Source organism: Nerophis ophidion, linkage group LG13 (genome assembly GCF_033978795.1).
Source record: "Nerophis ophidion isolate RoL-2023_Sa linkage group LG13, RoL_Noph_v1.0, whole genome shotgun sequence".
NCBI classification, from domain to species: domain Eukaryota; kingdom Metazoa; phylum Chordata; class Actinopteri; order Syngnathiformes; family Syngnathidae; genus Nerophis; species Nerophis ophidion.
In genome coordinates, this window is record NC_084623.1 from 6,138,919 (window position 1) to 6,165,255 (window position 26,337).

Below are 26,337 nucleotides of genomic sequence, written 5' to 3' on the forward strand. Positions count from 1 at the left end.
GCTGGGGTGGCCGAGCGCGGGAATATTTTTTGGTGATTTAACGCCCAATTCCAACCCTTGATGCTGAGTGCCCAGCAGGGAGGTAATGGCTCCCATTTTTATAGTCTTTGGTATGACTAGGCCGGGTTTGAACTCAAAACCTGCCGATCTCAGTAGGTTTTGTTGGGTTTTGGATGTTTTTCTCGAGGGCTTTATGGGCGGCATAGAGTACTTGCATCAGCTGCATTGTTAGCCACCTTCTACTTGCCATATTTAATGATTTAGAATGCACAACGAAAATAAAAACTTCAGTTTACTTGTCTTACATGAGGCTCTTATAATAACAATATTGCCAAAACTAAATATTCAGCACATAAATTAAGTATTTTTGGAGGTTTTTGGATGTTTTTCTCGAGGAAATAGAATACTGGCATCAGCTGAGTCGTTAGCCACCTCCTACTTGCCATATTTTACAATTTAGAATGCATAACAAAAGAAAAACATGTGTTTTCTTGTCTCACATAAGGATCTTATAATAACAACATTGCTAAAACTAAATATCCAGCACATAAATGAAGTATTTTTGGTGGTTTTTGGAGGTTTTTCTCGAGGGCATAGAGTACTGGCATCAGCTGCATCATCAGCCACCTACTACTTGCCATATTTTACGATTTAGAATGCACAACAAAAGAAAAACATGTGTTTTCTTGTCTTACATAAGGATCTTATAATAACAACATTGCCAAAACTAAATATTCAGCACATAAATGAAGTATTTCTGGCGGTTTTTGGATGTTTTTCTCGAGGAAATAGAATATTGGCATCAGCTACATCATTAGCCACCTCCTACTTGCCATATTTTACAATTTAGAATGCATAACAAAAGAAACACATGTTTTCTTGTCTTGCATGAGGATCTTATAATAGCAACATTGCTAAAACTAAATATTCAGCGCATAAATGAAGTATTTTTGGCGGTTTTTGGATGTTTTTCTCGAGGAAATAGAATACTGGCATCAGCTGCATCGTTAGCCACCTCCGACTTGCCATATTTTACAATTTAGAATGCATAACAAAAGAAAAAAATATGTTTTCTTGTCTTACATAAGGGTCTTATTACAACAATATTGCTAAAACTAAATATTCAGCACACAAATGAAATATTTCAAGTGGTTTTGGATGTTTTTCTCGAGGTCATAGAGTACTCGCATCAGCTGAGTCGTTAGCCACCTCCGACTTGCCATATTTTACAATTTAGAATGCATAACAAAGGGAAAAAAAATGTTTTTCTTGTCTCACATAAGGGTCTTATAATAACAATATTGCTAAAACTAAATATTCAGCACATAAATGAAGTATTTTTGGTGGTTTTTGGATGTTTTTCTTGTCTCACATAAGGATCTTATAATAACAACATTGCTAAAACTAAATATTCAGCACATAAATGAAGTATTTTTGGTGGTTTTTGAATGTTTTTCTCGAGGGCATAGAGTACTGGCATCAGCTGCATCGTTAGCCACCTCCTACTTGCCATATTTAATGATTTAGAATGCACAACAAAATAAAAAAACATAAGTTTTCTTGTCTTACATGAGGATCTTATAATAACATTTCTAAAACTTAATTTTAAGCACATAAATGAGGTATTTTTGGCGGTTTTTGGATGTTTTTCTCGTGTTCATAGAGTACTCGCATCAGCTGCATCGTTAGCCAACTCCTACTTGCCATATTTTACTATTAAGAATACATAGCAAAAAAAAAACACACATGTTTTCTTGTCTTACATAATAATCTTGTAAAAACAATATTGACAAAACTAAATATTCAACACATAAATTAGGTATTTTTGGTGGTTTTGGATGTTTTTCTCGAGGGCATAGAGTACTCGCATCAGCTGCATCGTTAGCCACCTCCTACTTGCCATATTTTACCATTTAGAATGCATAATAAAAGAAAAAAAACATAAGTTTTCTTGTCTTGCATAAGGATCTTATAATAACAAAATTGCCAATACTAAATATTCAGCACATAAATGAGGTATTTTGTCGGTTTTTGGATGTTTTTCTCGAGGGCATAGAGTACTCGCATCAGTTGCATTGTTAGCCACCTCCTACTTGCCATATTTTACGATTTAGAATGCATAACAAAAGAAAAACATGTGTTTTCTTGTCTCACATAAGGATATTATAATAACAATATTGCCAAAACTAAATATTCAGCACATAAATGAAGTATTTTTGGCGGTTTTTGGATGTTTTTCTCGAAAAAATAGAATACTGGCATCAGCTGCATCGTTAGCCACCTCCTACTTGCCATATTTTACGATTTAGAATGCACAACAAAATAAAAAACATAAGTTTTCTTGTCTTACATAAGGAATTTATAATAACAATATTGCCAAAACTAAATATTCAGCACATAAATTAAGTATTTTTGGCGGTTTTAGGATTTTTTTTCTCGAAAAAATAGAATACTGGCATCAGCTGCATCGTTAGCCACCTCCTACTTGCCATATTTTACAATTTAGAATGCATAACAAAAGAAAAACATGTGTTTTCTTGTCTCACATAAGGATCTTATAATAACAATATTGCTAAAACTAAATATTCAGCACATAAATGAAGTATTTTTGGCGGATTTTGGATGTTTTTCTCGAGGGCATAGAGTACTGGCATCAGCTGCATCGTTAGCCACCTCCTACTTGCCATATTTTACAGTTTAGAATGCACAACAAAAGAAAAACTTAAGTTTACTTGTCTTGCATAAGGATCTTATAATAACAATATTGCCAAAACTAAATATTCAGCACATAAATGAAGTATTTTTGGTGGTTTTACTCGAGGACATAGAGTACTCGCATCAGCTGCATCGTTAGCCACTTCCTACTTGCCATATTTTACAATTTAGAATGCACAACGAAATTAAAACATGTTTCTTGTCTTACATGAGGATCTTATAATAACATTTCTAAAACTAAATATTCAGCACATAAATGAGGTATTTTGTCGGTTTTTGGATGTTTTTCTCGAGGGCATAGAGTACTCGCATCAGCTGCATTGTTAGCCACCTCCTACTTGCCATATTTTACGATTTAGAATGCATAACAAAAGAAAAACTTAGGTTTTCTTATCTTACATAAGGGTCTTATTACAACAATATTGCTAAAACTAAATATTCAGCACACAAATGAAATATTTCAAGTGGTTTTGGATGTTTTTCTCGAGGTCATAGAGTACTCGCATCAGCTGAGTCGTTAGCCACCTCCTACTTGCCATATTTTACAATTTAGAATGCATAACAAAGGGAAAAGAAATGTTTTTCTTGTCTCACATGAGGATCTTATAATAACAATATTGCTAAAACTAAATATTCAGAACATAAATGAAGTATTTTTGGTGGTTTTTGGAAGGTTTACTCGAGGACATAGAGTACTCGCATCAGCTGCATCGTTAGCCACTTCCTACTTGCCATATTTTACAATTTAGAATGCACAACGAAATTAAAACATGTTTCTTGTCTTACATGAGGATCTTATAATAACATTTCTAAAACTAAATATTCAGCACATAAATGAGGTATTTTGTCGGTTTTTGGATGTTTTTCTCGAGGGCATAGAGTACTCGCATCAGCTGCATTGTTAGCCACCTCCTACTTGCCATATTTTACGATTTAGAATGCATAACAAAAGAAAAACTTAGGTTTTCTTATCTTACATAAGGGTCTTATTACAACAATATTGCTAAAACTAAATATTCAGCACACAAATGAAATATTTCAAGTGGTTTTGGATGTTTTTCTCGAGGTCATAGAGTACTCGCATCAGCTGAGTCGTTAGCCACCTCCTACTTGCCATATTTTACAATTTAGAATGCATAACAAAGGGAAAAGAAATGTTTTTCTTGTCTCACATGAGGATCTTATAATAACAATATTGCTAAAACTAAATATTCAGAACATAAATGAAGTATTTTTGGTGGTTTTTGGAAGGTTTTCTCGAGGGCATAGAATACTGGCATCAGCTGCATCGTTAGCCACCTCCTACTTGCCATATTTTGCAGTTTAGAATGCATAACAAAAAAAAAACATATGTTTCTTGTCTTGCATGAGGATCTTATAATAACAATTTTGCTAAAACTAAATATTAGGCGCATAAATGAAGTATTTTTGGTGGTTTTGGATGTTTTTCTCGAGGGCATAGAGTACTGGCATCAGCTGCATCATTAGACACCTCCTACTTGCCATATTTTGCAATTTAGAATGCATAACAAAAAAAAAACATATGTTTCTTGTCTTGCATGAGGATCTTATAATAACAATTTTGCTAAAACTAAATATTAGGCGCATAAATGAAGTATTTTTGGTGGTTTTGGATGTTTTTCTCGAGGGCATAGAGTACTGGCATCAGCTGCATCGTTAGCCACCTCCTACTTGCCATATTTTACTATTAAGAATGCATAGCAAAAAAAACCCAACACGTTTTCTTGTCTTACATAGTGATCTTGTAAAAACAATATTGACAAAACTAAATATTCAACACATAAATTAGGTATTTTTGGTGGTTTTGGATGATTTTCTTCGAGGGCATAGAGTACTCGCATCAGCTGCATCGTTAGCCACCTCCTACTTGCCATATTTTACGATTTAGAATGCATAACCAAAGAAAAAACTATGTTTTCTTGTCTTACATAAGGATTGTGAATAATAGGCACATTTTTAAAACCAAAAAAAAGGTGCAGCTCCCCTCGAAGTTGTTGCTAAAGTTGTGAGTAGCGAGGTGGCGAGCAAAGTGTGTCATTGCTGTGTTTTGATTGATTCAAAGGCGTCGTCCCAAACTCAGCTCTCTTTCTTTCTTCCTTCCTCTGGCACAACTCTCCACTTGTCCGTCTTGTGTGTTCCTGGCCGGGTGTTTGTTTCCTGTGTCATGTTTGTGTCGGGGGCCGTTTGGGGGCCGGGTGGGCTGCTGTGTCCATGGTGTGCGGGCGGGTCAGGTTATGCGTCCAGGAGGGCAATGCTCCAGCAGTTACACGGCGTCACAATGTACTCTCACGACGAGCACCACACCAGCGCCCCCTACTGCTGGAGCGAGCGAGGTAAGGGGGCTTCGGCCACTCCACTCTACTGTCCTGCTCCTCCTTGCTCACAACGTCAGTCCTTCTTTCCGTCTGTCCGTCCGTCAGTCCCGTCTACAAGAAGTCCTCCCTTTCACACACACACACACACTTTTAAAGAGTGAGTGAAGAATGCACCACTGTGGTGTTTCTTGAAATGTCCCAAAAGGGAAATAGATGATGGAGTATTATCTGCTCACAGATGCCACCCGGTGGTAGTTTGAGCACACTGCAGCTAGTCTTGGATGAATTTAACCAACCCCCCACTCCTTAATGCTGCAGGATTCTCACAGGAATGCATCAGGATTAATCCGTCTTCATTACAAAATATTTTTTTTTTTACACTCAATATTTGAAAACATATTTTTTTCTATCTTAATGTTTTTACACTCAATTTATATTAACTGAATTTTTTTTTCCACTGATTTTTAATTATTTTAAAATTAGGGTTTTTTTTACACTAAATTTGTTGCATTACAATTTTGTGAATTATTTTTATTACTATCATTTTTTTACATCAAATAATACTGACAATTTTATTGAATAAAATGTGTGTTAGTTTGTCAAAATACAGCGTTTTAAAATTAAGTGTGTAAAATTTAAGTGGAAAAATTCAAATTAATAAAGATTTTCTGCTCTGAATTTTTTACACTAAATTTGTTGCATTACAATTTTGTGAATTATTTTTATTTATTTATTTTTAAATCAAATAATACTGACAATTTTATTGAATAAAATGTGTGTTTGTCAAAATACAGCGTTCTTAAATTAAGTGTGTAAAATTTAAGTGGAAAAAATCAAATTAATAAAGATTTTCTGCTCTGAATTTTTTACACTAAATTTGTTGCATTACAATTTTGTGAATTATTTTTACTATTATTTTTTTTTTTACATCAAATAATACTGACAATTTTATTGCATAAAATGTGTGTTAGCTTGTCAAAATACAGCGTTTTAAAATTAAGAGTGTAAAATTTAAGTGGAAAAAATCAAATTAATAAAGATTTTCTGCTCTGAATTTTTTACACTAAATTTGTTGCATTACAATTTTGTGAATTATTTTTACTATTATTTTTTTTTTTACATCAAATAATACTGACAATTTTATTGCATAAAATGTGTGTTAGCTTGTCAAAATACAGCGTTTTAAAATTAAGAGTGTAAAATTTAAGTGGAAAAAATCAAATTAATAAAGATTTTCTGCTCTGAATTTTTTACACTAAACTTGTTGCATTACAATTTTGTGAAACATTTTTTTTTTTTTTTTTTACATCAAATAATACTGACAATTTTATTGAATAAAATGTGTGTTAGTTTGTCAAAATACAGCGTTTTTAAATTAAGTGTGTAAAATTTAAGTGGAAAAAATCAAATTAATAAAGATTTTCTGCTCTGAAGTTTTTACACTAAATTTCTTGCATTACAATTTTGTGAATTATTTGTATTATTATTTTTTTTTTTAATCAAATAATACTGACAATTTTATTGAATAAAATGTGTGTTAGTTTGTCAAAATACAGCGTTTTAAAATGAAGTGTGTAAAATTTAAGTGGAAAAAATCAAATTAATAAAGATTTTCTGCTCTGAATTTTTTACACCAAATTTTTTGCATTACAATTTTGTGAATAATTTTTATTATTATTTTTTTTTACATTTATAATACTGACAATTTTATTGAATAAAATGTGTGTTAGTTTGTCAAAATACAGCGTTTTTAAATTAAGTGTGTAAAATTTAAGCGGAAAAAATCTAATTAATAAAGATTTTCTGCTCTGAATTTTTTACACTAAATTTCTTGCATTACAATTTTGTGAAATATTTTTATTTTTATTTTTTTTACATCAAATAATACTGACAATTTTATTGAAAAAAATGTATGTTAGTTTGTCAAAATACCGCGTTTTAAAATTAAGAGTGTAAAATCTAAGTGGAAAAAATCAAATTAATAAAGATTTTCTGCTCTGAATTTTTTACACTAAATTTTTTGCATTACAATTTTGTGAATAATTTTTATTATTATTTTTTTTTTACATCAAATAATACTGACAATTTTATTGAATAAAATGTGTGTTAGTTTGTCAAAATACAACGTTTTTAAATTAAGTGTGTAAAATTTAAGCGGAAAAAATCCAATTAATAAAGATTTTCTGCTCTGAATTTTTTACACTAAATTTGTTGCATTACAATTTTGTGAATTATTTTTATTATTTTTTTTTTTTTACATCAAATAATACCGACAATTTTATTGAATGAAATGTGTGTAAGTTTGTCAAAATACAGCGTTTTAAAATTAAGTGTGTAAAATTTAAGTGTAAAAAATCTAATTAATAAAGATTTTCTGCTCTGAATTTTTTACACTGAATTTTTGAAAAATATACTGAACTTTTATGCACTCATTTTTCATACAAAATTTGTATACATTGAATTTTGTCGGACTGAATTTTTTTACACACATTTTTTACACTCAATGTTCTTACATTCAATTTTTTACACTCAATATTAATACACTGATTTTTTTTACACTGAAATTCGTTTTTTACACTCAATTTTATTATACAAAATGTTCTTACATTCAATTTTTTACACTATTTTTTTTATACCTTATGACCGTCCGCCACCCCAAAAGGGACAAGCGGTAGAAAATGGATCGATGGATTTTTTTTTTTTTTTACGCTAAATTTATGTTAACTGAATTTTTTTTCCCATTAATTTTGAACCCTAAATTTAATTTTATTACACACAATTTTCTTACGTGAATTTTTTTAGACCCTAATTTTTTACACTCAATTTATATAAACTGATTTTTTTTTTTACTGATTTTTGACACTGAATGTCATCGTTTTACACTGAAGTTTTTTTTTTTACACTGAATTGTTACACCCTGGATTTATTTCTGAACTAAATTTTTGCACGCAATTTTTAAGCACTCATTTTTCTTACATTCACTTTTTTTACACTGACATTTTATACTCTGATTTTTTTTTAACACTCCTTTTTTGTTCAATATAATTTGTCAGCATAATTTGATGTTGGAAACATTTGTTCCACAAAATGTCAATTGCATAAATTCAGTGTCCAAACCTTTTAATTAATTTCCCACAAAATTATAAAAAAAATTTAACGCATTCTTGTGAGAATCCTGCGTGTGAAGCATTAAGAAGCAGGGCTATACAGGACTCACTGTAACATCTGTGAACAGATAAAACCGCATCATCTCTTTCTCTTTCAGGTCGGTAGTGCATTCCTCACTCGCGTTTGAAGTGAGGCGAGCAGGAACCCAGACCTACTGGATGTGTTTTGCACAATACTGTACACCACGCCCCCTTCCACAGTCTTTTTTAGCCCTGGGAACATTCTCTCATCTTACCCAGAATAGCTGCTAAGAAATGGCCCATTTTCCAAAGTCCTTCGATCTAGATGTGTGTCCACTAGGCTCTGCACCATCTGTAGTCGTTACGTAAAGTCTGCACTCACTCGGGCTGGGAAGCGGTTCTGCCTGACTCTGAATAATTCACCACAAATACTTTTGTGAAGGATGCATCACCAAGATTATCTGTTGTGTGTTCACTTGATCACTTGTCTTTATTTTTGCAGTCTTTGGTTGCTACCTGGAATTCTAGGGCACCCATTCTGTTATACACAGGACCGTGTGTGTGTGTGTGTGTGTGTGTGTGTGTCTGTGTGTGTGTATGTGTGTGTGTGTGTGTGTGTCTGTATTTCTGTCCTTCTTGAGACATCAAGGAAAAGTAACGTCCATGTGAGGACCAATGAACAAGAGAGCCAAATACTAGAATCTGTGAACATTGCTCCAAAGTCAGGATTTTTTTTGTTGATTTAATGTGCGTACAAAAGTAAACACGAACAGGTGCAAAGGCAGCAATATATGATACAAAAAGGCGGCAGCTAAAGAAGGACTTCCCTGTCATCCCCGACTTGCGGTGCTGACTTAAGACAACCCACGTCCCAAATGTGACCATAGCGTGACCAAATAAACTATGCTACTGAGACTATAGTGGCCATCAACAGTTAGATTCTACAGCTGGGTTGCCCAAAGTGCGGCACGGGGGCCACTGGGTGGTCCGTGACTCGTTTTGTCATCGGCCTTAAGCACATGACAAAAAAACAAGAAATAGAGTTCTCATTTGCACCCCCTGGTGGTGGAATCCATCAAAATGAGGGTGGTCCCAAAAGGGAGGGATTTTTTCACATCGACTGTGTGTCGGTTTTAAAAGTGCTCCCACTATGTTCAACATATGAAATAACAAGTGTGTGCAAGAAATTGAAATGTGACCCCTTTGGCCAAAAATCATTAAAAAAAAAATTAAAAAATTAAAAATAAAATATATATATATATATATATATATATATATGGGAAAAAAATCACAAGAATACTTCATCTCTACAGAACTGTTTCATGAGGGGTTCCCTCAATCATCAAGGGATTTATATATATATACATACTGTATACTGTGTATATATATATATATGCATATAAATACTGTATATTTATTTAATGTATATATATATATATATATATATGTGTGTGCCCTGCGATGAGGTGGTGACTTTTCCAGGGTGTACACCGCCTTCTGCCCGATTGTAGCTGAGGTAGGCACCAACACCCCCCACGACCCCCAAGGGAATAAGCGGTAGAAAATGGATGGATTGATGGGTATATATATATATATATATATATGTATGTATATATATATATATATATATATATATATATATATGCCCTGCAATGAGGTGGCGACTTGTCAAGGGTGTACCCTGCCTTCCGCCTGATTGTAGCTGAGATAGGCACAAGCTCCCCCCGCGACCCCAAAGGGAATAAGTGGTAGAATATGGATGGATGGGTTTATTACACTATCTCTCTCTCCCTCTCTCTATATATATATATATATATATGTATATATATAGAGAGAGAGAGAGAGATAGTGTAATAAACCCATCCATCCATTTTCTACCACTTATGGATGGGTTTATTACACTATCTCTCTCTATATACATATATATATATATATATATATATATATATATGTATATATAGAGAGAGAGAGAGAGAGAGAGATAGTGTAATAAACCCATCCATCCATTTTCTACCACTTATTCCCTTTGGGGTCGCGGGGGGAGCGCTTGTGCCTATCTCAGCTACAATCGGGCGGAAGGCTGTGTACACCCTGGACAAGTCGCCACATCATCGCAGGGCCGTTTAATAAACCATTGCATCTAATAGAGAATGTCTCATGTGCACCCCCTGGTGGTGAAGTGAAGTGAATTATATTTATATAGCGCTTTTCTCTAGTGACTCAAAGCGCTTTACATCCATCCATCCATTTTCTACCGCTTATTCCCTTTCGGGGTCGCGGGGGGCGCTGGCGCCTATCTCAGCTACAATCGGGCGGAAGGCAGGGTACACCCTGGACAAGTCGCCACATCATCGCAGGGCCGTTTAATAAACCATTCCATCTAATAGAGAATGTCTCATTTGCACCCCCTGGTGGTGAAGTGAAGTGAATTATATTTATATAGCGCTTTTCTCTAGTGACTCAAAGCGCTTTACATAGTGAAACCCAATATCTAAGTTACATTTAAAGCAGTGTGGGTGGCACTGGGAGCAGGTGGGTAAAGTGTCTTGCCCAAGGACACAACGGCAGTGACTAGGATGGCGGAAGCGGGAATCGAACCTGCAACCCTCAAGTTGCTGACACGGCCGCTCTACCAACCGAGCTGGTAAAATCTATCAAAATAATAATGGTCCCAAAAAGGAAGGTTTTAAAAGAGCTCCCCCTCTGGTCAACATATGAAACAACAAGTGTGTGTAAACATTTTAAGTGCTCCCCCTCTGGCCAATAGATGTAATAACAAGTGTGTGTAGGACATTGAAATGGCCTAAATTAATTAAAATAAATATAATAAATGCGTATATAGAAACATACCATAATACCTTAGAGTAAAAAATATTTAAAAAAAATTCAAACAAAAAATTCAACAATAAAACATTTCCTAAAATCTTACCAATTTTTTATATTTGCATAGTATGTATTATTATTAATATTGTAAATCCATCCATCCATCCATTTTCTACCGCTTATTCCCTTTTGGGGTCGCGGGGGGTCGCTGGCGCCTATCTCAGCTACAATCGGGCGGAAGGCGGGGTACACCCTGGACAAGTCGCCACCTCATCGCAGTATTGTAAATACAAATCTTTATATATCTAGAAAGGCTGGTCATTTTTGGGAGGTCTCAAGTAGGTCAGAAATACGTGTGTGTGTGTGTGTGTGTGTGTGTGTGTGTGTGTGTGTGTGTGTGTGTGTGTGTGTGTGTTCTTCGTTTCATGATGTTATAAAATGCTGCAAAATGGCGTTCTCTGACCACATTCCCCCATCATCTTACGTCTCTTCTTCCCGTGCGGCGCAGCTGCAGAGAGTCGGGAGAACTCCTTCAGCCGCTCCCGCAGCTCCAGCGTCTCCAGCATCGACCGAGACACCAAGGAGGCCATCACCACGCTGCAGTTCGGGGAGTCGTACGGGCGGAAGGGCGACGCCCTGCCCACGCCGTGCCTGTGGGTGGGCACCAGCCTGGGTGTCATCCTGCTGGTCCCCGTGTCCATCCCCACCCACCAGGACGAGAGGATGGAGGAGCCTGTCACCATCGGTCCTTGTGGTAAGTCCCGGGCTTTTATCTGACGGTCCAAAGACTTCCATCCATCTTCTTACGCTTATCCAGGTCAGGTTACGGGGGCAGCAGCCTAAGCAGAGTAAGCCCGGATTATTTATATATATATATGTATATATATAGACACTTATGTGTTCGTCTTCATGGGGGGTGGTATACCTCGGTTGGTAGAGCGGCTTGAGGGTTCCAGGTTCGATCCCCGCTTCTGCCATCCGAGTCACTGCCGTTGTGTCCTTGGGCGAGAGACACTTTACCCACCTGCTCCCAGTGCCACCCACACTGGTTTAAAAAAATGTAACCTAGATATTGCGTTTCAATATGTAAAGCACTTTGAGTCACTAGAGAAAAGCGCTATATAAATATAATTCACTTCACTTCATTCTAACACTTATATAAGACTTTTAAAGTCATTTTGATAGTAGGCGATTATAGCTTTATGGACACTTATCACGTGTTGCCTTCATTATAACTTTTATATAAGACTTTCATAGTCATTTTGATAGTAGGCTAATATAGACACTTACATCATGTGTTGTTTTCATTATAACACTTATATAAGACTTTTAAAGTCATTTTGATAGTAGGCTAATATAGACACTTACATCATGTGTTGTTTTCATTATAACACTTATATAAGACTATTTAAGTCATTTTGATAGTAGGCTGATATAGCTAATATGGACACATCATGTGTTGCCTTCATTATAACATTTATATAAGACTTTTAAAGTCATTTTGATAGTAGGCTATTTTATACACTTACATCGTGTTGTCTTCATTATAACACTTATATACAACTTTTAAAGTCATTTTGATAGTAGGCTAATATGGACACATCATGCGCTGCCTTCATTATAACACTTATATAAGACTTTTAAAGTCATTTTGATAGTAGGCTAATACAGACACTTACATCAAGTGTTGCCTTCATTATAACACTTATATAAGACTTTTAAAGTCGTTTTGATTGTAGGCTTATATAGTTAATATGGACACTTACATCATGTGTAGTCCGGGTGTTGTTGATAAGACTTTAAAGTCCCTTTGATAGTAGGCTAATATAGACACTTAAATCATGTGTTGTTTTCATTATAATATTTATATAAGTCTTTTAAAGTAATATTGATAGTAGGCTATTATACTTAATATAGACACATCATGTGTTGCCTTCATTATAACACTTATATATTACTTTTAAAGTTGTTTTGATTGTAGGTTAAAATAACTAATATAGACACTTACATCATGTGTTGTCCGGGTGTTGTTGATTAGACTTTAAAGTCACTTTGATAGTAGGCTAATATAGACATTTACCTCATGTGTTGTTTTCATAATAATACATATATGTCTTTTAAAGTAATTTTGATAGTAGGCTAATATAGTTAATATAGACACTTACATCATGTGTTGTTTTCATTATAACACTTATATAAGACTTTTAAAGTCATTTTGATAGTAGGCTAATATAGACACTTACATCATGTGTTGTTTTCATTATAACACTTATATAAGACTATTTAAGTCATTTTGATAGTAGGCTGATATAGCTAATATAGACACTTACATCATGTGTTGCCTTCATTATAACATTTATATAAGACTTTTAAAGTCATTTTGATAGTAGGCTATTTTATACACTTACATCGTGTTGTCTTCATTATAACACTTATATACAACTTTTAAAGTCATTTTGATAGTAGGCTAATATGGACACATCATGCGCTGCCTTCATTATAACACTTATATAAGACTTTTAAAGTCATTTTGATAGTAGGCTAATACAGACACTTACATCAAGTGTTGCCTTCATTATAACACTTATATAAGACTTTTAAAGTCGTTTTGATTGTAGGCTTATATAGTTAATATGGACACTTACATCATGTGTAGTCCGGGTGTTGTTGATAAGACTTTAAAGTCCCTTTGATAGTAGGCTAATATAGACACTTAAATCATGTGTTGTTTTCATTATAATATTTATATAAGTCTTTTAAAGTAATATTGATAGTAGGCTATTATACTTAATATAGACACATCATGTGTTGCCTTCATTATAACACTTATATATTACTTTTAAAGTTGTTTTGATTGTAGGTTAAAATAACTAATATAGACACTTACATCATGTGTTGTCCGGGTGTTGTTGATTAGACTTTAAAGTCACTTTGATAGTAGGCTAATATAGACATTTACCTCATGTGTTGTTTTCATAATAATACATATATGTCTTTTAAAGTAATTTTGATAGTAGGCTAATATAGTTAATATAGACACTTACATACATCATGTGTTGCCTTCATTATAACACTTATATAAGTCTTTTAAAGTCATTTTGATAGTAGGCTAATATAACTAATATAGACACTTACATCATGTGTTGCCTTCATTATAACACTTATATAAGACTTTTAAAGTTCTTCTGATTGTAGGCAAAATAACTAATATAGACACTTATATCATGTGTTGTCCGGGTGTTATTGATAAAACTTTAAAGTCCCATTGATAGTAGGCTAATATAGACACTTACATCATGTGTTGTTTTCATTAGAACACTTATATAAATAAGTCTTTAAAAGTAATTTTGATAATAGGCTAATATAGTTAATATCGACACTTACTTCATGTGTTGCCATTTTATAACACTTATGTAAGACTTTTAAAGTAATTTTGATAGTAAGCTAATATAGCTAGTATAGACACTTACATCATGTGTTGCCTTCATTATAACACTTGTATAGTACTTTTAAAGTTGTTTTGATTGTAGGCAAAACAACTAATATAGACACTCATATCATGTGTTGTCCGGGTGTTGTTGATAAGACTTTAAAGTCACTTTGATGGTAGGCTAATATAGACACTTACATCATGTGTTGTTTTCATTATAACACTTATATAAGACTTTTAAAGTCATTTTGATAGTAGGCTAACATAGTTAATATAGACACTTACATCATGTGTTGCCTTCATTATAACACTTATACAAGTCTTTTAAAGTAATTTTGATAGTGGGCTAATATAGTTAACATAGACACTTACATCATGTGTTGCCTTCATTATAATACGTATGTAAGACTTTTAAAGTCGTTTTGATTGAAGGCTAAAATAACTAATACAAACACTCACATCAGGTGTTTTCTGGGTGTTGTTGATAAGATTTTAAAGTCACTTTGATGGTAGGCTAATATAGACACTTACATCATGTGTTGTTTTCATTATAACACTTATATAAGTCTTTTAAAGTAATTTTGATAGTAGGCTAATATAGTTAATATAGACACTTACATCATGTGTTGCCTTCATTATAACACTTATACAAGTCTTTTAAAGTAATTTTGATAGTGGGCTAATATAGTTAACATAGACACTTACATCATGTGTTGCCTTCATTATAATACGTATGTAAGACTTTTAAAGTCGTTTTGATTGAAGGCTAAAATAACTAATACAAACACTCACATCAGGTGTTTTCTGGGTGTTGTTGATAAGATTTTAAAGTCACTTTGATGGTAGGCTAATATAGACACTTACATCATGTGTTGCCTTCATTATAACACTTATACAAGTCTTTTAAAGTAATTTTGATAGTGGGCTAATATAGTTAATATAGACACTTACATCATGTGTTGCCTTCATTATAACACTTATACAAGTCTTTTAAAGTAATTTTGATAGTGGGCTAATATAGCTAATATAGACACTTACACCATGTGTTGCCTTCATTATAATACGTATATAAGACTTTTAAACTCGTTTTGATTGAAGGCTAAAATAACTAATACAAACACTCACATCAGGTGTTTTCTGCGTGTTGTTGATAAGATTTTAAAGTCACTTTGATGGTAGGCTAATATAGACACTTACATCATGTGTTGCCTTCATTATAACACTTATACAAGTCTTTTAAAGTGATTTTGATAGTAGGCTAATATAGACACTTACATCATGTGTTGCCTTCATTACAACACTTATACAAGTCTTTTAAAGTAATTTTGATAGTGGGCTAATATAGCTAATATAGACACTTACACCATGTGTTGCCTTCATTATAATACGTATATAAGACTTTTAAACTCGTTTTGATTGAAGGCTAAAATAACTAATACAAACACTCACATCAGGTGTTTTCTGCGTGTTGTTGATAAGATTTTAAAGTCACTTTGATGGTAGGCTAATATAGACACTTACATCATGTGTTGCCTTCATTACAACACTTATATAAGACTTTTAAAGTGATTTTGATAGTAGGCTAATATAGACACTTACATCATGTGTTGCCTTCATTACAACACTTATAAAAGACTTTTAATTGTTTGCGGCTCCAGACATATTTGTTTTTGTATTCTTGGTCCAACATGGCTCTTTCCACATTTTGGGTTGCCGACCCCTGATTTGTGCCAACCTGTCCCACCTTAACAACAACAACACCAAGTATTGTACAGACAAGAAACACAAAAACTCCTGCAGTAGTCCCAAGTTAAACACTTGATGTCTCTCCTCCCAGGAACGGTTCTGATGCTTAAAGGCTCCGTGCTGCGCTTTGGCTTCTTGGACTGCGTGGGCGCCCTCATTGAGAGTCCCTACGAGGTCTGGCGCGACCCCAACGCCCCGGAAGACCCCGACCGACCCCGAAAGCGCAAGCTGGTGCACCACTCGCCCTCGTCCTCCCAGGACGGCGGCGGAGAAGGACATCTGGCCGTGGTGTGCTCCGAGAGGCAGGCCAAAGTGTTCCTGATGCCCTCGCAGTCCTGCCTCTTCGTGCACAACATCACAGAGTCCTCCTTCGTCCTGCGGGCAGACTTGGTGTCGGTGAGCAGCAGCGTGTGCCTCGCCTGCTTCTGTGCCAACGGGCATGTCATGACGCTCAGGTAGGAGCACACATCCATCGCTTTTTACCTCGAATCAAATGTCTCTTTCAAGGCTTGGCTGTTAAAAAAAGAAGGCAACATTTACAATATTAGGTATGAACAATAAAACACTGAATATTAACAACATATGAACATTGCTACTCTTTTACACAGGATTTACAATATTAACTACGAACAATAAAACACTGAATATTAACAATATATGAACATCGCTCCTCTTTTATGTGGGATTTACAATAATAACTATGAACAATAAAACATGGACTACTAACAGCATAGGAACGTTGCTCCTCTTTTACATGAGATTTACAATATTAGCTACGAACAATAAAACACTGAATATTAACAACATATGAACATTGCTACTCTTTTACATAGGATTTACAATATTAACTACGAACAATAAAACACTGAATATTAACAACATATGAACATTGCTACTCTTTTACATAGGATTTACAATATTAACTACGAACAACAAAACACTGAATATTAACAAGTTATGAACATCGCTCCTCTTTTATGTGGGATTTACAATAATAAATATGAACAATAAAACATGGACTATTAACAGCATAGGAACGTTGCTCCTCTTTTACATGAGATTTACAATATTAGCTATGAACAATAAAACACTGAATATTAACAACATATGAACATTGCTACTCTTTTACATAGGATTTACAATATTAACTACGAACAATAAAACACTGAATATTAACAATATATGATCGTCGCTCCTCTTTTACGTTGGATTAACAATATTAACTACGAACAATAAAACATTAAATATTAACAAGTTATGAACATCGCTCCTCTTTTATGTGGGATTTACAATAATAACTATGAACAATAAAACATGGACTATTAACCGCATAGGAACGTTGCTCCTCCTTTACATGAGATTTACAATATTAGCTACGAACAATAAAACACTGAATATTAACAACATATGAACATTGCTACTCTTTTACATAGGATTTACAATATTAACTACGAACAATAAAACACTGAATATTAACAATATTTGATCGTCGCGCCTCTTTTACGTTGGATTAACAATATTAACTACGAACAATAAAACATTGAATTTAACAAGTTATGAACATTCCTCCTCTTTTACATGAGATTTGCAATATTAGCTACGAACAATAACACACTGAATATTAACAACATATGAACATTGCTACTCTTTTACATAGGATTTACAATATTAACTACGAACAACAAAACACTGAATATTAACAATATATGATCGTCGCTCCTCTTTTACATAGGTTTTACAACATTAACTACGAACAACAAAACACTGAATATTAACAGGTTATGAACATCACTCTTTTATGTGGGATTTACAATAATAACTATGAACAATAAAACATGGACTATTAATCGCATAGGAACGTTGCTCCTCTTTTACATGAGATTTACAATATTAGCTACGAACAATAAAACACTGAATATTAACAACATATGAACATTGCTACTCTCTTACATAGGATTTACAATATTAACTACGAACAATAAAACACTGAATATTAACAATATATGATCGTCGCTCCTCTTTTACATGAGATTTACAATATTAACTACGAACAATAAAACATTGAATATTAACAAGCTATGAACATCGCTCCTCTTTTATGTGGGATTTACAATAATAAATATGAACAATAAAACATGGACTATTAACAGCATAGGAACGTTGCTCCTCCTTTACATGAGATTTACAATATTAACTACGAACAATAAAACACTGAATATTAACAATATATGATCGTCGCTCCTCTTTTACGTGAGATTTACAATATTAGCTACGAACAATAAAACATTGAATATTAACGAGTTATGAACATCGCTCCTCTTTTATGTGGGATTTACAATAATAACTATGAACAATAAAACATGGACTATTAACAGCATAGGAACGTTGCTCCTCTTTTACAGGAGATTTACAATTATAGCTACGAACAATAAAACACTGAATATTAACAACATATGAACATTGCTACTCTTTTACATAGGATTTACAATATTAGCTACGAACAATAAAACACTGAATATTAACAACATATGAACATTGCTACTCTTTTACATAGGATTTACAATATTAACTACGAACAACAAAACACTGAATATTAACAACATATGATCGTCGCTCCTCTTTTACATTGGATTAACAATATTAACTGTGAACAATAAAACATTCAATATTAACAAGTTATGAACATCGCTCCTTTTTTATGTGGGATTTACAATAATAACTATGAACAATAAAACATGGACTATTGACAACATAGGAACGTTGCTCCTCTTTTACATTAGATTTACAATATTAGCTACGAACAATAAAACACTGAATATTAACAACATATGAACATTGCTACTCTTTTACGTGGGATTTACAATATTAACTACGAACAATAAAAGACTGAATACTAACAATATATGATCGTCGCTCCTCTTTTACGTTGGATTAACAATATTAACTATGAACAATAAAACATTGAATATTAACAAGTTATGAACATCGCTCTGCTTTTATGTGGGATTTACAATAAGAACTATGAACAATAAAACATGGACTATTAACAGCATAGGAACATTGCTCCTCTTTTACATGAGATTTGCAATATTAGCTACGAACAATAAAACACTGAATATTAACAACATATGATCGTCGCTCCTCTTTTACATGGGATTTACAATATTAACTACGAACAATAAAACACTACATATTACTGTATATTTATATATGTATTTATATATGTATATTTATATACAGTATATGTGTGTGTGTGTCCGTGTGTATGTATGTATATATATATATGTTTGTGTGTATGTATACACTGTATATATATATGTGTGCGCATGTGTGTATGTGCGTGTGTGTGTGCATGTATGTATGTGTGTGTGTGTGTGTGTGTGTGTGTGTGTGTGTGTGTGTGTGTGTGTGAATGTATAATATATATACATATATATATATATATATATATATATATATATATATATATATATATATATATATATATATGTATGTATGTATGTATGTACTTTATAAAGTTGGTATGGTGTGTATGTATGTGTATATATGTATGTATGTGTCAATACTTGGACTATGAGGTGGTTGTTTTCCCGAGATGCAAGTGAACTTGGACCGGAGATGGCATGAAGGTAAAGACATCTTTTATTCTAACACTATAACTGACCAAAAAAAGGCAAACAAAAGGTGCACACAATGTCGGTACAAAAACTTGGCTATGAAACGAAACTATGAACATAAAACAAAACACTTGCACAATGGCTTGAATAACAAAAAACTTACTTGGAAAAAGACAAGGGGGCATGGATCATTGGCATGAAAGTCATAGAAGGGTGTAGATGGTGAGAACGAGGTGATAGACGGTGATGTTGCCAGAACGAACAACAGAAACAGACAGGCTTAAATAATACTGTGGTGATTAGTGAAAACGGGTGTGAGACATGAGGACAGGTGAAAACTAATGGGTAGTCATGGTGACAAAACAAACCAGGAAATGCAAAAACAGGAACTGAGTGGCCATAAAACAAACACAACATAACTAATGATCACATAGACATGACAGTATGTGTGTGTGTATGTGTATTTATATATGTGGATCCTTGTTTGTGAATGACTGAGCATTTCATGGGAGCTACTTTTACACCAAATCATGGCACCCACCTGCTCCCAATTAGCCTGTTCACCTGTGGGATGTTCCAAACAAGTGTTTGACGAGCACTCCTCAACTTTATCGGTCTTTTTTGCCGCTTGTGCCAGCTTTTTTGGAACATGCCGCAGGCCTCAAATTCCAAATGAGCTAAAATTTGCAAAAGATAACAACATATCGTGTCTTTGTGGCCTATTTAATTGAATATAAGTTGAAATCATTGTATTTTCTTTTTATTTTCCATTTACACAACGTGACAGCTTTACTAGTTTTGGGGTTCGTAATGACCGATCTTCATGTCTTACAATATCCATAATGCATTTAAAAGTGCTGATATCTTCCTTTCCACCTGATAACTGTGTGTTACCAAACAGAGCTACGTCAGTCTGAATGTCTTCCATGGCTCTCTGTGTCCACAGTCTTCCCAGTCTGAGGCCGTTGATGGATGTCAGCTACCTGCCTATGACAGATATGCGCATCGCAAGAACCTTCTGCTTCACCAACGGCGGACAGGCGCTTTATCTCAGCTCGCCGACAGAGATCCAGAGAATTACATACAGCCAGGAGATGTATGACAACCTTCAGGTCAGTGGAGGGACACCACCTAGGTGACCTTCTTCGCTTTACCCTGCCACCCTTTGTTTATTTCTTCCCAAGGCTTGGTTGGAAACCAAAACTATTTTTCTAGTGCTGTCAATCATTTTTGGATCGAATTAATCACACATTTGAATTTGGATTAATCATTATTAGAATAGAATAGAGTTTTATTGTCATTTATTACAGTGAACGGGTTTAAAGAACAAGGGAATTGAAGCAGATCCCCTAAGGTACATTGATTGATTGATTGATTGATTGATTGAAACTTTATTAGTAGATAGAACAGTACAGTACATATTCCCTACAAGTGACCACTAAATGGTAACACCCCAATAAGTTTTTCAACTTGTTTAAGTCGGGGTCCACGTAAATCAATTCATGGTAATACACAATACACATTAATATAGTAATATAAATAGAAAAAAAGATAAAAAAAGAAGTTGTATATGTATATATATGTATATATCCACACACATGCATATATCCATACATATGCATGCATATATATATATATATATACACACATACACACATACATACATATACATACACATATATACATATACACATGTATACACACATATACATACGCATATATACATATACACACATATATATACACATATACATACATATATAGACACACACATACACACATATATACATATATAAATATATATACATAGAAATACACACACATATACACACAGATTTATATATATATATACACATATATGCATATAAATATACAGTATATATACACTTTGTGCACACATATATACAGTGTATATATATATATATATATCTACAAAACTGTTTCATGAGGGGTTCCCTCAATCATCAGGAGATTTTAATGGAAGCATTCACATACAATGGTTTATATAGGGCACAGAGTGGGTGGGTACAGGCAGGCGTAGGGGCGTGGTGATTGGCTCATGTGTTACCTAAAAGGTGTTTCCGTCTGTGGCGGCATGTTGAAATTATTTCACTGCGCTTGTTGAGGGATGACAGGTCTGGGTGATATATAATAAACAGTTTCTTTTATTACCACTGTTGTAAGGTGTGCTGGATGCAAGAATTTGCCATGTTATTGAATATTCAACATTATTGTCTTTGAGGTTCCAAATGTGCTTGCTGAGTTCTGTAGTATTCCGCAAAGTCTGGTCTCCTGATGATTGAGGCAACCCCTCATGAAACAGTTCTGTAGAGATGAAGTAGTCTTGTGATTTTTCCCACACCTACATATTGCGCTCTACCACGGTATCGAGCACTATTCTCTGGATAATCCAATCAAGACTTATATATATATATATATATATATTATATATATATATATATATATATATATATATATATATATATATATATATATAGATATATATATAGATAGATATATATATATATATACATATACACACATACAAATAATGTATTTACAAGCATATATATACTATATAAATTTGTACACATACAGTATATGCACGTATATACACATATGTATACACACATATGTATATATATATATATATATATATATATATACATATATATTGTATATATATATATATTTCAATTTTGTTTTGCCACTCCCATAAGGATATTTATTGGAGGGGGAAAAAAAAGACCATATCTACTAAAAGATTGCAATCTCATGGTTGATACTTTTTATTAGACACAGTGCTAGTATGTCTAATCAATAAACACAAAGTAAAGCGTTTCCGCGGTAACGTAACCACGGAGCGATTCCCATAATCGGCCAATAAAACAGAATCCGCTGTCAAACGAGGAATATCAGGGACATTGACATAAATGTGAGTGTAGTGCTGTCATTGTGAGGACGAGGAACATTTGTTGAGGGGAATAATTCATCTCCGATACACCAATGTCAAGACGGCCACTTGAAACAGAGACTAAACTAGGAAACTAAATGTAACACGAACAATCCATACGCCCACAACACACTTGTGTTGTTGTGAACGACATCATGGTCATTTTGATAGTAGGCTATTTTAGCTTTATAGACACTTATCACGTGTTGCCTTCATTATAACTTTTATATAAGACTTTTATAGTCATTTTGATAGTAGGCTAATATAGACACTTACATCATGTGTTGTTTTCATTATAACATTAATATAAGTATTTTAAAGTATTTTTGATCGTAGGCTGATATAGCTAATATAGACACTTACATCATGTGTTGCCTTCATTATAACATTTATATAAGACTTTTAAAGTCATTTTGATAGTAGGCTAATATAGACACTTACATCATGTGTTGCCCTTCGTTATAACACTTATATACAACTTTTAAAGTCATTTTGGTAGTTGGCTAATATGGACACATCATGTGTTGCCTTCATTATAACACTTATAGAATACTTTTAAAGTCGTTTTGATAGTAGGCTAATATAGACACTTACATCATGCGTTGCCTTCATTATAACACTTATATACAACTTTTAAAGTCATTTTGATAGTAGGCTAATACAACTAATATGGACACATCATGTGTTGCCTTCATTATAACACTTATATAAGACTTTTAAAGTCGTTTTGATTGTAGGCAACAATAACTAATATACACACTTAGATCATATGTTCTCCGGGTGTTGTTGATAATACTTTAAAGTCTCTTTGATAATAGGCTAAAATAAACATTTACATCATGTGTTGTTTTCATTATAATACTTATATAAGTCTTTTAAAGTCATTTTGATAGTAGGCTAATACAGCTAATATAGACACTTACAACATGTGTTGCCTTCATTATAACACTTATACAAGACTTTTAAAGTCATTTTGATAGTAGGCTAATATAGCTAATATAGACACTTACATCATGTGTTGCCTTCATTATAACACTTATATAAGACTTTTAAAGTCATTTTGATAGTAGGCTAATATAGACACTTACATCATGTGTTGCCTTCATTATAACACTTGTATACAACTTTTAAAGTCATTTTGGTAGTAGGCTAATATGAACACATCATGTGTTGCCTTCATTATAACACTTATAGAATACTTTTAAAGTCGTTTTGATAGTAGGCTAATATAGACACTTACATCATGTGTTGCCTTCATTATAACACTTATATACAACTTTTAAAGTCATTTTGATAGTAGGCTAATACAGCTAATATGGACACATCATGTGTTGCCTTCATTATAAAACTTATATAAGACAGGAGAACAGCAGTCACAACTTGGCAGGTGCTCTCTGTTTGCCATCACGGTCCAGCCCTGGTTCATAGTCAGCTTGGATTGACACTTGTCTTTTCGAGAAGGACGTGTCACGTCAGGAGGGAACAGGCCTGCGAGAACATGGGTGTTGCACGAAGGCACTGAAGCATACAGTAAAGCCTCCCCTCAGGCAGGGCGACGTCCTCCTGGCCACATACATGCATCTCTGCCACCGGCTCGTGGCAAACAGAGATCTAGGCCTTGTTGTGATTAGGGAATAGAGTGGCTTGGCTCAGAGATCTTCTAATCTCTTCAGCCCAGAGAGATGCAAGTCCACTCCGCTGGATTTGGTGACGGACGCAGCAACATAAATCCCAGACTGCAAGATTCATAAGATCTGAAAACTGGTGGCAGGTGCTGTATTTAGATGTTTCCATAGATGCTGGGATGTTTTATCTGTCAACTGGTGGGTTGGGTGATGCTGCTCTACTGCCACCTGCTGGCAATATCAAGTCTGTACAGGAGCTGCACACTGTATGATGACATGCTTCTTAGAACATATTCTTACATACAAATTACGTAAGGTATTTTTATTTTTCAATTAAAAAATAGTGTTTGAATAATTTAGGTAGGAATGCAGATATACTATGATTATTATAAAAAGCCAATAAACCAAAGAAAAAAAATGCTTACAAATACAGTCGCTTCAAATATTGCTTTCCATCCATCCATCCATCATCTTCCGCTTATCCGAGGTCGGGTCGCGGGGGCAACAGCCTAAGCAGGGAAACCCAGACTTCCCTCTCCCCAGCCACTTCGTCTAGCTCTTCCCGGGGGATCCCGAGGCGTTCCCAGGCCAGCCGGGAGACATAGTCTTCCCAACGTGTCCTGGGTCTTCCCCGTGGCCTCCTACTGGTTGGACGTGCCCTAAACACCTCCCTAGGGAGGCGTTCGGGTGGCATCCTGACCAGATGCCCGAACCACCTCATCTGGCTCCTCTCCATGTGGAGGAGCAGCGGCTTTACTTTGAGTTCCTCCCGGATGGCAGAGCTTCTCACCCTATCTCTAAGGGAGAGACCCAAACTCATTTGGGCCGCTTGTACCCGTGATCTTATCCTTTCGGTCATGACCCAAAGCTCATGACCATAGGTGAGGATGGGAACGTAGATCGACCGGTAAATTGAGAGCTTTACCTTCCGGCTCAGCTCCTTCTTCACCACAACGGACCGGTACAACGTCCGCATTACTGAAGACGCCGCACCGATCCGCCTGTCGATCTCACGATCCACTCTTCCCTCACTCGTGAACAAGACTCCTAGGTACTTGAACTCCTCCACTTGGGGCAGGGTCTCCTCCCCAACCCGGAGATGGCACTCCACCCTTTTCCGGGCGAGAACCATGGACTCGGACTCGGAGGTGCTGATTCTCATTCCGGTCGCTTCACACTCGGCTGCAAAACGATCCAGCGAGAGCTGAAGATCCCGGTCAGATGAAGCCATCAGGACCACATCATCTGCAAAAAGCAGAGACCTAATCCTGCGGTTACCAGTAATGCGGACGTTGTACCGGTCCGTTGTGGTGAAGAAGGAGCTGAGCCGGAAGGTAAAGCTCTCAATTTACCGGTCGATCTACGTTCCCATCCTCACCTATGGTCATGAGCAAATATTGCTTTGTTTTTTTGTTTTCGTTTGTTGTGTTTTTACTATATGTTCCAATTTTATTTTGTTCCGAGATAAAACTGACTAAATTCTCACAGGAATATTTCGTTAAAAGTTTGGACACTCCTGTTGGAGTTGATCTACTGACTCCATGAAATGTTTTTTGTTGTTGTCCAGGAAATGCTGGGAGAATTGTTTACACCCATAGAAACACCCGAGGCCCAGAACAGAGGCTTCCTGAAGGGCTTCTTTGGAGGAACCGCTCACACCTTCGACAGAGAGGAGCTATGTGGGTATTTTTTTGTCCATCTGCCGTTAAAAGTCCATCCTTCCCGGACTCAAAACCGCCCTGGTCTGATCCCACCCGCAGTCGGCGAGGCGGCGGCCGGCAAGGCCTCCAGGAGTCTGGCCCAGCACATCCCTGGTCAGGCAGGGGTGGAGGGCATGAAGGTGGCGGCCGGCGGGGCCGTGGGCGAGCTGGCCCGAGCCCGCGTGGCTCTGGATGAGAGAGGACAGAGACTAGGTGAGCTGGAGGAAAGAACGGCGCTGATGATGACCAGCGCAGAGTCCTTCT

At 35.0% G+C, this 26,337-nt stretch overlaps 1 protein-coding gene across 1 annotated transcript in view; it reads left to right on the forward strand.

The window, feature by feature from the left end:
• Window positions 1-26,337, forward strand: part of stxbp5l (syntaxin binding protein 5L) — a 359,880-nt gene that overhangs the window by 325,554 nt on the left and 7,989 nt on the right. The window contains 6 exon segments of the mRNA XM_061918310.1: window positions 4,968-5,069; window positions 11,511-11,756; window positions 16,270-16,633; window positions 20,742-20,907; window positions 25,941-26,052; window positions 26,134-26,337. The exon segment at window positions 26,134-26,337 is cut by the window's right edge and continues 17 nt beyond it. Of these exon segments, the coding sequence (XP_061774294.1) occupies window positions 4,968-5,069; window positions 11,511-11,756; window positions 16,270-16,633; window positions 20,742-20,907; window positions 25,941-26,052; window positions 26,134-26,337 (1,194 nt within the window).